This window comes from Equus quagga, chromosome 12 (genome assembly GCF_021613505.1).
Source record: "Equus quagga isolate Etosha38 chromosome 12, UCLA_HA_Equagga_1.0, whole genome shotgun sequence".
NCBI classification, from domain to species: domain Eukaryota; kingdom Metazoa; phylum Chordata; class Mammalia; order Perissodactyla; family Equidae; genus Equus; species Equus quagga.
In genome coordinates, this window is record NC_060278.1 from 98,269,361 (window position 1) to 98,283,683 (window position 14,323).

Consider the following 14,323-nt stretch of genomic DNA (forward strand, 5'->3'; position numbering starts at 1 on the left):
ATTCCTTGTTTCATTAGAAGGCAACTTATCTGGTTACATTTAATTGTGAAGTTTCTCTGTAAAAACAGACAAGCCACTTACGAAAGTCCACATATGGAAGAACCTCCAGGAATTTGAAACATTGGGAAATTTTCAATATTGAGTGAAGCAGAATATGAATGACCATATCAGGCTACAGAACAATACCCGGTGCTTCAGCCAACACTGAGACTTGTGTTTCTACTACTTTATTTGGAGTATGAGGCTTATTTTTTTTTTTTTTTTTTTGGTGCTTAGTGTTTACTTTGTAAAGAAAGACAGTGTTTTAGTAAGAAAGACATTCTTGGGTGGATAGTATTAGTATTTATGTCTTGTACTTGATTATTTATGTGTTGAATCATCACAGGATATTTATGTATTCTGCTTCTGTGTTTTCAGCAGGTTTGAGGAATCCACAGTTGGTGCAGTCCATTCGTCCTCCGTATAACCGAGCAGTGTCTCTAGACAGCCCTGTTTCTGTTGGCTCAAGTCCTCCAGTAAAGAATATCAGTGCTTTCCCCATGTTACCAAAGCAGCCCGTGTTGGGTGGGAATCCAAGGATGATGGATAGTCAGGAAAGTTATGGCTCAAATATAGGTATGTTATTTCTAGTTAGTATTTATGATTGAAAGTTTCTTTTGGGAAAAGTAAATTTGAAATATGTAAAGCCATTTAAATAATTGAGATTAAGTAATAGATTTTTGAATAACAGTAGCATAATATTTCTTTCTTGAGTATCCTTCATTTATTCCATGTCTTGGTTATTTAAGCTCTTAAGGAAGCTTTTTTTTTTTTTTAAAAAAAAGATTGGCACCTGAGCTAACAACTGTTGCCAATCTTCCTTTTTTTTTTTTTTTCTTTCTGCTTTTTTCTCCCCAAATCCTCCCAATACATAGTTGTATCTTTTCGTTGTGGGTCCCTTAGAAAGTTGTGGCATGTGGGATGCCACCTCAGCATGGCCTGACGAGCGGTGCCATGTCCACACCCAGGATCTGAACCAGCGAAACCCGGGGCTGCCGAAGTGGAGCGTGTGAATTTAACCATTCAGCCACTGGACCAGCCCCAGGAAGCTTTTGATCTAAGGCATTTTCTAACCTTTAATGAATACATGGCAATAGTGGCCTACCAAAATGTCTCCATAGTTGGCCAGCCCTATTCTTAGCATGACACAGCATTTTTTTTTTTCAAGGTCAATGCTGTGTATAGTGCCTGTACCTATGTAAGAAAGATTTTGTTATAATATGGAAAAGACATTATCATTTCTACTTGTTTCAGGTGGTCCAAACAGAAATGTGACTGTGAATCAGACTCCTCCTTCAGGAGACTGGGGCTTACCAAACTCAAAGGCCAGCAGGATGGAACCTATGAGTTCAAACTCCATGGGAAGACCAGGAGCAGATTATAATGCTCCTTTACCCAGACCTGCAATGGGTGGCTCAATGCCCACCTTGCCTCTTCGGTCCAATAGCATCCCAGGTGCAAGACCAATGTTGCAGCAGCAGCAGCAGCAACAGCAGCAACAGATGCTTCAAATGCGTAAGCATCCCCTTCATAAAAAAAGAAAATGAGATGTTTTAGAGTAATTTTTGCTATTGGCTTACTTGAAAATTTATTCTTTCTTTTTCATCTCTCAGGGCCTGGTGAGATTCCCATGGCAATGGGGGTCAGTCCTTATGGCCAAGCAGCACCATCTAACCAACCAGGTTCCTGGCCAGATGGCATGTTGTCCATGGAACAAGGTCCTCATGGGACTCAAAACAGGTGAGGCTTTATTATATGACTGTATAGAAAATGTTAGCATTGGATAATCTATAAAAGGGTTACAGCACAGGAACAAACCTGAAAGAGAATGAGAAGAACTCTGTAATTGAGGTACTTTGTTGTCATCCGGGCGCTTCTCAAATAGTTGTGTGTAAAACAAGGCTGAGGCAGCAAGCAGTGGCGTTCACAGGAAAGGAGGGAGACAGAACTGTGTGGTTCAGCTCTCAGGACCATTGAGTGGTCAAACCTGAGTGTCTCTCTGAGGCGATTATTGTCTCCCATGATGTACCCGTCCTCCTTCATGAAGAAGGGCATGGCTTACCACCGGTTTGACAGATAGTAAGCCTCAGTTTTCTGGAAAATTCATTTTTAAGGATTGGATAATTCTCTAAAATTCTTTAAAACATTTCAGGGATCATGGTGAAAGTGAACTATATCACTTTAATTTTGTTAAAGAAAGACTGTGGATTATGTGTGTATTTCACTTTTATTTAGCTTGGTCAGTAACTCATTTGCATGAAAGAGGCCATCTGTCAATATCAATTCTAACTTGAATTCTGCGATAAATTAGTAAAGAAAAAATGGATCTGTTGAGTAGCCAGCGCTGTAACTACATGAGTTTATTAACTTGAGTTTTCCTCTACCCAGTAGAGGACAAATAGTTTCATCACAGAATTTTTCTGAGACAGGATAAATGTCTAGCTCCATGCCCCTTTAATGTGTTGGAGAACTGTGGCACCTTGCTGTGGGCATATGGAGTTTTTATTATACTTGTCAGTATGTGAGCTCTGTGGGCCAAGTATAACAAAAAGTTATTTTGGCAGTTCCCAGGTTCAGTTCATCTATAGTTTAACACTTCGGTCCTTTTTTCTGTTCTTTTGTTGATTTCTTCAACTACAACCACCTCTATTCTTACAGGCTCTTGAAAACAGCACCCTCTTCCATCCCAGTCATCACTCCCCCCTCCCCTGTCATCCCCAAGTGCCACAGGTCTAGCAATTACATTTTGGTGATCTAGCTGTGGTGGTCGAAGATGGCCTGGTAAGGTTTAGAATGATGGGCCTTAAATTTAAATTGATGCCATTTGCTCTTCTCTGCTTCTCAGTTGGTTTATTATTTATACTTGTAGTATTTGAGTTATTCTTGCATATTAAAAATATTGTGCATGGTTACCGTGACTTTTTTTTTTCCCCAAGAGGAAAAGCACCATTGAAATTGATTGCAAGTCTCTTTTTAGGCCACTTCTTAGGAGTTCCCTGGATGATCTCCTTGGGCCACCTTCAAACCTAGAAGGTCAGAGTGATGAAAGAGCATTGTTGGACCAACTGCACACTCTCCTGAGCAACACAGATGCCACAGGCCTGGAAGAAATTGACAGAGCTCTGGGCATCCCTGAACTTGTAAATCAAGTGGGTAGCATTAACATGGAAATCGAAGTGTTTGTGTGTGAGTGCACATCCATGAAGCCACGCAGGAGAATGCCTGTGTGTGTCTCTCTTCTATTGCTTGAGCTACATCACTGCATTCGTGGATACCAGCATTAAATTTAGAAAAGATACTTTTATAATTGTGCTACCACTTCCAGCAACCTGTTATTTTATAAAGATGTCAGATTTTAGGCAAGCATAGAGATGATCTGATAAAACTACGATAGTTTTTTTAAAATGCTACTTTTTACCTATGTTAATAGTCCTCATTTTTATAATTACCTCTCTACTACCTAGCCAACCAGTGTATACTCTTAGAAGGCAAACTTTTTTATGTGAAACAAAACCCGTTTGCAGTGGCAAATCTGTGAACACCCCAACATCGTCTTCTATTCCCAGTTACAGCCACCACTTGGTATCTGCTGGGGATTGGTTCGGATACCAACATCTGCGCATTCCCAAGTCCTTCATATAAAATGACGTAATATTTGCGTACAACCCACCCACGTTCTCCTGTATCCTTTGTCATCTCTAGATTACATATAATACCCAATATAATGTAAATGCTGTGCAAATAGTTGTTGCACTGTGTTGTTTAGAAATAATGACAATGAAGAAAGTCTGTACATGTTCAGTACAGACGCAGCCATCGCAGACCTTTTGATCTACTGTTGGTTGAGTCCACAGATGTGAAACCTGTGGATATGCAGGCCGGGCTGACTTTACCTGTGCAGCCTTATGAAAACATGCCATTCACAAATACAGGTTTTTGAAACATAACATTTTGTAGTGGCTGTTTTCATTTAACGGATCTGTGTGTGGGGGCAATGTATAGGTCTGTGCATTCAAAAATAAACAGGAGAGATCTTCAAGGGGTTCTTAATCTTTGTTGGGGAGACAAACGGGTACACAAGGAATTCCGCTACAATATGACTAACACTGTCACAGAACTTTTTAAAGGGTTGCTGGGAAACAAAGAGCAGTGATGATGTACACCTCTGGGGGTATCGGTCACATATGACCCTGGCGCTGAAGAGTGGTGTCTGACCTGGCTGGGAGTGACGTGTGGGCTCCTCAGAGATGGAGAAGCGTGAACTGCCCCTCAACATTTTATTTAAGCTGGAAGTAGCTTTCTTTGTCTACGTACTTTTAATACGTAAAAGTACATATTGAAAAAATGATAAAAATCTTCTGTAATCCTGGCACAAAAAATCGCCGTAAGTTTTGAGTGTATATTTAAAAAAAAAAGCAAACTAAAACACTTTCGTAAACCGTTTACTTTATGAAAATCATCATCAATCATCTTTTTCTGATATATACATCTTTAATTTTAGTGGCCAAATAGTATCATATTGAACACAGTTTATTTAACCAATTCTCTACTGATGAAAATTTAAAATTGTTCCTAAATATTCTGTCTTGTAACCAGTTCTGTGAGTTACTCACATCTCGTTCACTTAGCCTGTTTTCTTAGATGCAGTCCAAGAGAAAGGATGGTTGGGCTCCAGGGAGTGTGTATTTTAGAGGTTTTGCTACATATTTTCAGGTTGTTTTTCTGATAGATCATGGAGCTGCTTTTCCACAGAGGAGGGTGAAAATTTGAGTTCCTCAACCTCACAAGCACTGTGCTGCTGTGGCCCACATGGACAGAAGAACACACACAGTGTGAATGAGCAAGTGATAAAGCAAATACTGAGTGTCATTATTCTTTTAAATCTTTTCCAACCTGATTGGCATCATAGATCCTTATTTTAAATTATATTTTGTTGATTGCAAGATTGAACATATTTTATGTTCTTTGACCATTTAGATGTGTTTTTTAAGTTTCCTGATGGGGTTTTTATTTCGTCGATCTGTAACAGTACTTTATGTATGTTTAGTTATTGATTCCTTCATTTAACAAATATTCGTCTTCTATATGCCATCAGTCTTTTATTAGAGGCCGAGTAGCAGTAGTCAACACGTTAGTTGCTGCTCCCAAAGCTCCCATCCCACTGGGCATGGCAAACATCAGGCAGGGGACCAGCAGATACTCTTGACGTGGTGCAGGAGAGCTGAGGAGGAAAGGTGTGTGATGATGCTGTGAGACTGCATCATAAAGGGACCATTTCTTAGGGTGGGCTGTCAAAAGTTTCCTCTAAAAGACTCATGTCTGAGTTGCAATTTGAAGAATGACTATTAACTTGTCTAATATGTTGCAAAGTAGTTTTCACAGTTTCTTTTTAGTCAGGGCTTATTGGTAGTTTTGTCCTTGAGTTTGGAAATGTTTGTGTTTTCAATTCAGGATGATGAGATAAAGAATAACTGGGGACTTACTGAAACGGTCAGGAAGACTTTTTCTGGGGAGTTGTCGTATATGCTGACACTTGAAGGATGAGAAAGAGCCAGCTATGCAGAAAGCTAGGGGAAGAATGTTGCAGAAGAGTCACAGCTCACTCAGAGGCCCTTAGACAGGAAAGAGTTTGGGAGTTGGCAGTTCTCGTAAGTGACTGAAAGGCAGCAAGAGCAGAGAGGGACTGGTACAAGATGATGATGGAGAGGTAAGTAGAGTTTAGGTTCCACAAAGCCTTCTTAAGGAGTCTGGAATTTTCCTGCTGTATTGCGAAGCCCTGGAAGATTTTAAGCAGGGTAGTGAGGAGAGCTGCTTTCCTTTTTGTTATAATTAATTTTTACTTTTAGCATAGTAACCTGTTTGTAACTTAAAAATAAAATGATACGAAAATACACTTATTGAAGAACCATAGTTATTTGCTCCCCTCAGAGGTAGTGAAACTCAATTCTTTGTTTTGGTAATATTTCTGAGTAATATGCTTATGCAGCTCTTTCTTTATCAACTTCAGTCTGTATCTTATTGATGTCCTGATGTGACAGTGGACTATGCATTCATAGTCCCTTATCTGAGCACCTTGGGGTCAGATACTCTTTGGAATTCAGGTGTTTTTGGATTTTGGAAAGGTACAATGGTGCATATATACCCTATATTCTACAGTCCCTCGGGTGGAGTTTTGAGCAGTCGCCTGTGATCAAACATGGTAAGACTTCCGCAGCAAAATGCATAAATAGTCACCCGCAGTGGGGTACATGGAGATTATGTATCTCTTCGTGTAAGTTCAGGTCAGGTTTTGCTGTTACATACATTTGGTGCTAATGAAAAATTGTTAGCGTTTTTAGAGCTTTTTTGGATTTTTGGAATTTCAGATAAGAAATTGTGGATCTGTGTTTATCCCCCTTCCTCCGGTACACATACTCACACCCATACCCGCTACATACACACAGGCACGTGCTCTCTCTGTACACCCAGTATAGTTAGATCTCTTGTTGTTAAATGGGTGATCAGTACTCAGATTATTTTGCCTCATTTCTGAGCCAGGTATAGTTTGTGTAGGTTTTTGTTTTGGGTTTGTTTGTTTTGAGTTAATTGCCTTCTCTTTTTATTTGGTTTGGTTTCTACACACTTAACTGCTACTTCTCCCCAGACACTCGGACAGAGCTCTAAAGGCTCTCTTCGTGTTTTCCTCCATGTTCAGACCCGCTGCATAGTCCCTCCGTTCCTTCCCTCCCTCTTGCGGTTCTCTGTCTCTGTGTTCTTCTGTCCTTGTGAGGCAGGTCCACAAGTTAGTCATCGTCCCTCTTCTCCTCTGTTGCACTGCCAGTCTCCTGGGTGTTTCCAGGGTGTTTTCTTTCTTAGTTTACGTTGTTGTTTTGCTGAAACACTATTTCTATTAACGTCTCCTTCCCTACTGCATGAGATATAATATTTTAAGTCCTTATGTATCTGAAAATATCTCTATTCCATTCTCCTCCCATGTCTGGCTCGGTATTCAATTCTGGGTTGAAGATAATTCCTTCTTAAAGTTTCGAGAGAATTGTTGCGTAGTTTTCTGGCGTCCAGTGTTGCCACTGACTCCGATTCCAGTCTGATTCCTGTTCTTTTGTGTGTGACCCCTTCATTCTCTTTGGAATTATTCAGGAACTTTTTCCCTCTGAAACTTAGCATGGGTCTTGTTTCATTCATTCTGCAGTATATTAGGTGCACAGATATCCCATTTGGTTTGGGGGCATTTTCTTCTATCATTTCTTTAATAATTTTGTCTCTTTTTCTGATCCTTCTTTCTGGGATGTCTGTTGATATGTTGAGTGTTATATTGATTTTGTGTTTTCTTATCTTCTCTATTTTTCTTTAAGTTACTTTTTGTCTGTTCGAGTTACTTTCATGTTGGAAGCTTTCATCAACAAATATCTAGTGATCCTCGACTATCTTTGTATATTTAAGAACACTGTATGAAAAAGCAGGGTCAGTCTTCACTGACAGTGATGGGGCGGGGGAGAGTGGGGATGGCCTTTTTATTTCAGGAGTTCCCAGATTGCAACAATGTAGAGTCGTGTCCCCTCACCCCCCTCAATACAGTTTTTCTAGAGAAGAGTCCTCTGCTTTTTGCCTGGGCATTTTTTTATTACCTGGTTGCAATTTTGGAGCTTGGATGGGGAGGCAAGTTGATGATCCCGTAGTATTAAGATATAAAATTATATAAAATTTTATCAGAAATTATGAATATAGTAAGATTTCCCTTTTTCAGCCGCTGCCCTCTTCCTGCCCTCTGCTGTGCTCGGTGTCCCTGAACCGAGGCCCTCAGGAATAGGTAGAAGGTACAGCCTCTTGGCTCTGTGGAGTGGGGGGGCAGGCTGAGGGCAGGGAGGTAGTTGCCCCCCTCTGCTGTACTCAGACTCTTACCAGTGCCGTGTGAGCACTCTGCTGGATCCCTGCCGGCCCCGGTAGAGTCTCTCATTGCTCAGTTCTTGTGTTTCCCTCTGCAGGCAAACAGGTCTCAGTTTCTCTGCTCTGTAGAGTTGGTTACTGCTCTCTTCACTTTCTGTCTTCCAGATACCTTTTGAAATATTCAATCTTGTTGCCTTCCTTATTCTCATTGTTTTGTGGATAACTGCTACTTTTAATTCTTTGCTGTTATTTTGGTAGGGTTAGCAAGAGAAAGAAGGTAAACACGCACAGTCAGTCTGCCATGTTTAACTTAAGGTGTGATTTACTTTCTACAAAGGTATCTTATTGCTGTCTGGAGAAGAGCATTGGTGTGATGGGACAAAGTAGAGGCACAGTTGCCAGTTACTGCAAGAGTCCAAGAAGTGCCTTGGGAGGGTCATGGCCATGGAATGGAAAGAAGGGAAGGATACACGATATGTCATGGAAGAAAAACTGACCGGGCTTGGTGGACCATGTGTGCACATGTGTGCACACGCACACTTGGAAAGGGAGAACGTGGAGAATGCAGGTTGCTAGCTTTTAGTTCTGGGAGAATGGTGTTGCCACGTATTGCCTTTGGGGAAGATTGGAGGAGAATCAGGGTTTTCTGGGGGAGGGGCTATTATGGATCATGACTTCCTTTTTCTGCACGTTAATTTTGAGATGCCTGAGACATCCTGGTAAAGATGTTAAGATATTTGCATAAGCAAAACTAGAATTCAGAGACAGTTGAACTGGAGACAGAAATCTGGCAGTTGTCACTAGTGGATGAGAACACCAAAGTAGAAATTGAGCGAGAGAAAAGAAGGCGGCCTAGGACTGAATCCTGATGACTCTTAACACTCCTCCAAGGAGAGGTCAGCAAGGTGGGAGAACATCAAGAGTGGTGTCACAGTCACAACAGGCTGAAGTGTGCTTTAAGGCGAGGCTTGGCCAGGACGTTGACTGCACACTTGGGCCTTCTGTGCCGGGGATAAGACGATAAAGGTGGACACAGTGCGTGACACGCCCTTCTTGTCTTATCATGGCAGGCTCTTCCTTCCTTCAGAATGTTTATTTTTACTCCTTTTTCTGTCACTGCTGGACATTATTTTGTCCACATTCTTAGCATGTGGAGAAGTGATGACTGGCACGTGGCAGGCACTTAATAAATACCTGTTGAATGAATGTGGTGTCCATCCATGCCGCTCCTCCCCGCCCCCGACATGTGCAGTAGTAATGGATGGCCAGCTTTAGGCTTTGTTTCAACTGGTGAATACACTCCAGGGAATATGACTTTTCTTGATTTACCTGTCTCTACCAAAATCACCTCTTGCCTCCTTCAAAAACATTCTTCTACAGATTACATGAAAATTCGTTGATCACAGTGATTTTAATTGATGTATTTTATAACTTGGCTTGAGAGGTCCATGTTGGTACAGAAATCTGGTCTGGAGCAAATACTGTTTCTCCAGGTACTTAATACATTGTAGATATTTGGTTCAGAAAATATTTGAGTGTCTGTGTGCGACCTTGTGCTAGGCAGTAGGACACAGCTATGAAAAGATGGGGCATGGTCTGTGTTCTCATGGAACTCCAGACAATAAACTTGATTTTGCCTTTGAAATCCTGCAGCATCACTGTTCATGTATATTGACTTTGTTTTTCACTTTTAGAGCTGTTACTTTCCCAGATGTACTTCACTGTTCATTTATGTGTTTGGTTTTTAAGGGACAAGCTTTGGAGCCCAAACAGGATGCTTTTCAAGGTCAAGAAGCGGCAGTGATGATGGATCAGAAGGCAGCATTATATGGGCAGACGTACCCGGCACAGGGGCCTCCAATGCAAGGGGGCTTTAATCTTCAGGGACAGTCACCATCTTTTAACTCTATGATGAATCAGATGAACCAGCAGGGCAGTTTTCCTCTCCAAGGAATGCACCCAAGGGCCAACATCATGAGACCCCGGACGAACACCCCCAAGCAACTTAGAATGCAGCTGCAGCAGAGGCTGCAGGGCCAGCAGGTAACCAGCCGCATGCTTTGCCTTGGCCCGAAGTGGCTTTCCCTTGGCTTCCTCCTCTTTAGTTTATTTTCAGACTGTTCTTCAGAGCTTTTGCCACTGGCTTCATATTCCTTGTCAACTGAAGAAATTCCTTTTGTTTTCACTTCTGTGTAACATTTTGTTTGTACAGGTGGGTCCTTGTTAGGGAGTGGTCCTGTTAGAATTGGATACCTTTCTATAAAGGATATTCTGTTGTACAGGTTAAAAAGTAAAGGTCAGAGAGGCTTGCTCTTGGGACAGAGGAGAAAAGTGTTTCTTGCTGACTTTGTAGTCTTAGAGGTAGATGAATTCTATTTTCTAGAAAGTCCTTAATAACCAAATACTTAAACCTTATTGATTTGAGCATTCTATTTATGGAACCTCTGCTTTCTAGATGCTTTATTAAACTTGAACTCTCTTAATGTTCTAAGACAAGACTTCTCTTTTTTTCATTGTTTCCTTAATCCCCAACAAATCTTCTAAAGTATAATTATTTATATTGTGTCTTGGGTGTGCTGAGTTATTAAATGTGGCAGAATTGAACCATATAAGTGGACGAGTGAGTGAGTTTAGAATCCAGCAAGCCAGAGACTCTTCTGGTGTGTTAATATTCCTAATAGTCAGCTTAGGTACTCAGGAAAGCTGTGTTAATGCGTTCATGGTATCATTTTACTTTTTACCATTTGTTTCCACTAAAAGTTACCTAGGAAAAGGTAACAGAATAGGTTTTTCAAGTTTATTCAGTGTTACTCTGATCAAGTTAAAGCTATTTCCCTAATGGCCTCAATAATCCCAGAGAAAATCGGACTTTAGAAATCCTTTGATTTCCTCCAATCCTTTGAAGATATTCTTTAAGCTGCAAAATTGCACTTAGTTTTCCTCCTGATGCCAAATAGAAAAGTGTCATATGCTAGCCAAGGACTGTTGGGCATGAACTGTTTGGAAATGGGAAAGTGTATCTGTTCAGCTTCGATGTGATTTAAGCAGGTTGACGGGTTTGGAGATTTCCTCATGACCTTATTGGCTGGTGCTGAGGATTTGGAAAGCTGTTTTGGGCTCATTAACATGCTCCACTTGCATCCTAACCAATTTGTCTCTTCCCAGTTCTTGAATCAGAGCCGTCAGGCACTTGAAATGAAAATGGAAAACCCCCCTGCTGGCGGTGCTGCAGTGATGAGGCCTCTGATGCAGCCGCAGGTGAACTCCCAGGTGAGAAGAGCAAGTCTCCACGCTCCCTGCCGAGTGCTCAGCACAGGGCCTGGCTCGTGGTGCTTCTCAGTAAACGACTGGTAAACAAAGAAAGGAATTCCATGTTTCTTGTGTAAGAAACCATCCCATGGTCCTACCACACTTCCTCTTCCCTTCTTCCCTTTTGTTGGTAACTAGGCAGAATCTCAGGAGGAGACATCCTTTTATTAAAACCACTGATTCGTGTTTTTTAAATTAATTCCCTTTGTGATCATTTGCTGTGTTGTGAAAACAGCTTTCACTTACTTTTTAGAAGTTTAAAATAATAAATCTGTAAACATTTCTCTGTTCTTGGATTATGAAACCACATGCTCACTGGGTAAAATTTGAAATTATAAGAAGTATGAAGAGGAAAATAAATAATACATAATCCTACTCTCAGTGATAACCTCTGAGATAACTTGTTTTCCAAGGTGGGAGGGATGACATTCAAGTTCTCTCTACCTCCAGCCCAGGGTGAAGATGTGTTAAGATATTTTCTTAATGTGCACGAGACAGATGACTACACGAAAATCCTTTACTGTGGTTGGAAATATTGTTCATAATTATTGTTAAAAAAGGTATCACTGAAATGCCCAGTTTTCACAGTTTTAAGCCTACTTCGAAGTACCGATACCTGCATTTTCTTGATAGTCAGATATCTTGCATAAGCTAAGCTAGGCTGCCCTCCAAAAAGATGATAGAAGTTTGCTTTTTGGAGATGACCTCTCCCAGCTGGTAGAGTTCAAATCAGCTTCCTTGTTCAGTGCTTTGATCAGGTCACCTCCTTGACCTCCAGAAACTTCTCGTTACCCTCCACCTCCTCTTGCGGAAGGTTTTAAGAGACTGCAAGACCTTCTGGGGTAGATTTCTGCTTATCTGAGTATAACTCCGTCTTTTTTTTTTTTTTTTGGTTTCCTTCTTGTTTCAATCCCCCCTTCCCCCCTCCACCCCCTGCTCTTTTTCTTCTTGTAGTTTTATTTCATAGTTTCTGAAAAGTTTGTCCTCAAATTCTACCCCTAAATGTTTTGTCGCTTTGAGGAATGTTTCTAACTATGCTGAAGCTTGACAACTTGTCTGCTTTCATTTCCTAGCCCTAAATTACTTTCAGGTCCCTGGTCTGCATCTCTTCACCCCGCCCTCAAATAGCCAGAAAGCCATTACCATAATGAGAATTGTTCATTTTTCCTTTTTTATAAAGAAAGCTTTGGGTGATTTTTCTCTCTGATACCTAATGTATTGTGGGGTGCTGTATGTATGAAATTGGCTGGTTCTTGCTATATCTGCATAATTGCGTTCTTTCTTGGGTGTTAGCAGGGTTTTCTCAACGCCCAGATGGTCACGCAGCGCAGCAGGGAGCTCCTGAGTCATCACTTCCGACAGCAGAGGGTGGCCCTGATGATGCAGCAGCAGCAGCAAACCCAGGCCTTCAGCCCGCCCCCCAACGTGACTGCTTCCCCCAGCATGGACGGGGTCCTGGCAGGGCCTGTGATGCCACAGGCTCCCCCCCAGCAGTTTCCATATCCACCCAATTATGGTAAACTTGACAGTGGAAATGTGTTCCCCAAAGTAACATTACTAAGGATGCAGGCCTCACTAGCTCTGTTGCATGTCGAAAGCAAAAACACTGTTTACTCCCTCTTGTTATTTCACAAGAAAAATGAAATTAATTAAAAGTGTCTCCTGCAGTGTGCAGGTTAATTGTAATTGAGGTAGATGTGCCGTCATAGTTGAATATTTTTTTCAGGTCATGTCTTTTCAGCTCCCCACATCTTAATTTGAGAGAAGGACTCACAGGCTCCCCGCCTCCACCACATATGTCCCAGCAGAACTCGACAGTCCCTGAGTGCTTGGTCACGTCAGTGGGAGGAATGCACTGTGCAGGCTTTTGAGTTCTTTTTCTTGGTGACTAGGACATACTATTAATTACGGTAGTGCATGTCCCTCTTCAGGTCCGCCTTTGAGAGGTTCAGGAACGGGGTCGGGGTGGAGGTGGAGGTATCTTGGGGAGATTATATTTTAGGATGTGTCCCTGTCAGCCAGGGACAGTAGCTCTTCTGCCCTCAAAAGAGGGAGTGATGTGAGTAGGGTGACATGGAGTCCCTTTTATACAGAAAGCTCATTGAAGCGACCACTGTTAAGCGATCTAGACAGTGTGCTTTTCTGTAGGAAGCTTGTTCCTCTAGTCGTCATGTTGGCGAGAAGCACGAATAACTGGCAGGCAGCATCTTGTAGCACTTTATATCTCATACACATCACCTTGCCCTGCTTTTAAAAAAGAACAGAAAATCACTTTCAGAAAGCTGATATTCTAAGGAGTTAGCATTTGAGCATTGTGATTTTTTTCTTTTTCTTCTTCTTATTTCTTTTTTAAAGGGATGGGACAACAATCAGATCCAGCCTTTGGTCGAGTGTCTAGTCCTCCCAATGCAATGATATCATCAAGAATGGGTGCCTCCCAGAATCCCATGATGCAGCACCCTCAGACTGCACCCATGTATCAGTCCTCAGAAATGAAGGGCTGGCCATCAGGAAACCTGGCCAGGAACAGGTAAAGAGCAGGGACTTTCAAAGTCATTCACATTCTAGTGCCAGAAGTTCAGAAAGTTACTCTCTGCATTTGTCAGTCAAGCCTGTTTGGATGGAGAGATCAAAAAGTCTGGGGTTCATATTAGAAAATGTTATTTGGCTCCTGCATTTTGAGAATCCTTCCTACCGTGCACGTATCCGTGAGGTATTGAGTGCAGACAGCTGTGAAAGTAGACGGCGGGCTGTCAGGGGGTTTTCTCTGTCAGGTTGTTCTCTGCTTAAGTACAGTGACATTTGACAAAATTGTGATCATCTCTGTGTGCATTTCCTGTGTTACTAAAATGACCTAGGAGGTAATTTCACACTTTCTTTACAGCTCCTTTTCTCAGCAGCAGTTTGCCCACCAGGGGAATCCTGCAGCGTATAGTATGGTGCACATGAATGGCAGCAGTGGTCCCATGGGACAAATGAACATGAACTCCATGCCTATGTCGGGCATGCCCATGGGCCCAGATCAGGTACAGGGGTCTATTCTTTACCTTTCTCAAAAAGTTATTCCTGTTCCCTGGAGAGAACCAAAGCC

The 14,323-nt window shown here is 41.7% G+C and overlaps 1 protein-coding gene across 6 annotated transcripts in view; it reads left to right on the forward strand.

Moving 5' to 3' along the window:
- Positions 1-14,323, forward strand: part of NCOA3 (nuclear receptor coactivator 3) — a 123,660-nt gene that overhangs the window by 105,614 nt on the left and 3,723 nt on the right. For 3 of the 6 annotated variants that reach the window (XM_046678609.1, XM_046678612.1, XM_046678611.1), the window contains 9 exons: positions 418-615; positions 1,294-1,554; positions 1,653-1,779; positions 3,017-3,188; positions 9,673-9,966; positions 11,089-11,193; positions 12,526-12,748; positions 13,588-13,762; positions 14,117-14,258. In XM_046678609.1, the coding sequence (XP_046534565.1) occupies positions 418-615; positions 1,294-1,554; positions 1,653-1,779; positions 3,017-3,188; positions 9,673-9,966; positions 11,089-11,193; positions 12,526-12,748; positions 13,588-13,762; positions 14,117-14,258 (1,697 nt within the window). The remainder of the gene's footprint in view (positions 1-417; positions 616-1,293; positions 1,555-1,652; positions 1,780-3,016; positions 3,189-9,672; positions 9,967-11,088; positions 11,194-12,525; positions 12,749-13,587; positions 13,763-14,116; positions 14,259-14,323) is intronic. The other 3 variants (XM_046678614.1, XM_046678613.1, XM_046678615.1) reach the window with 3 other exon arrangements.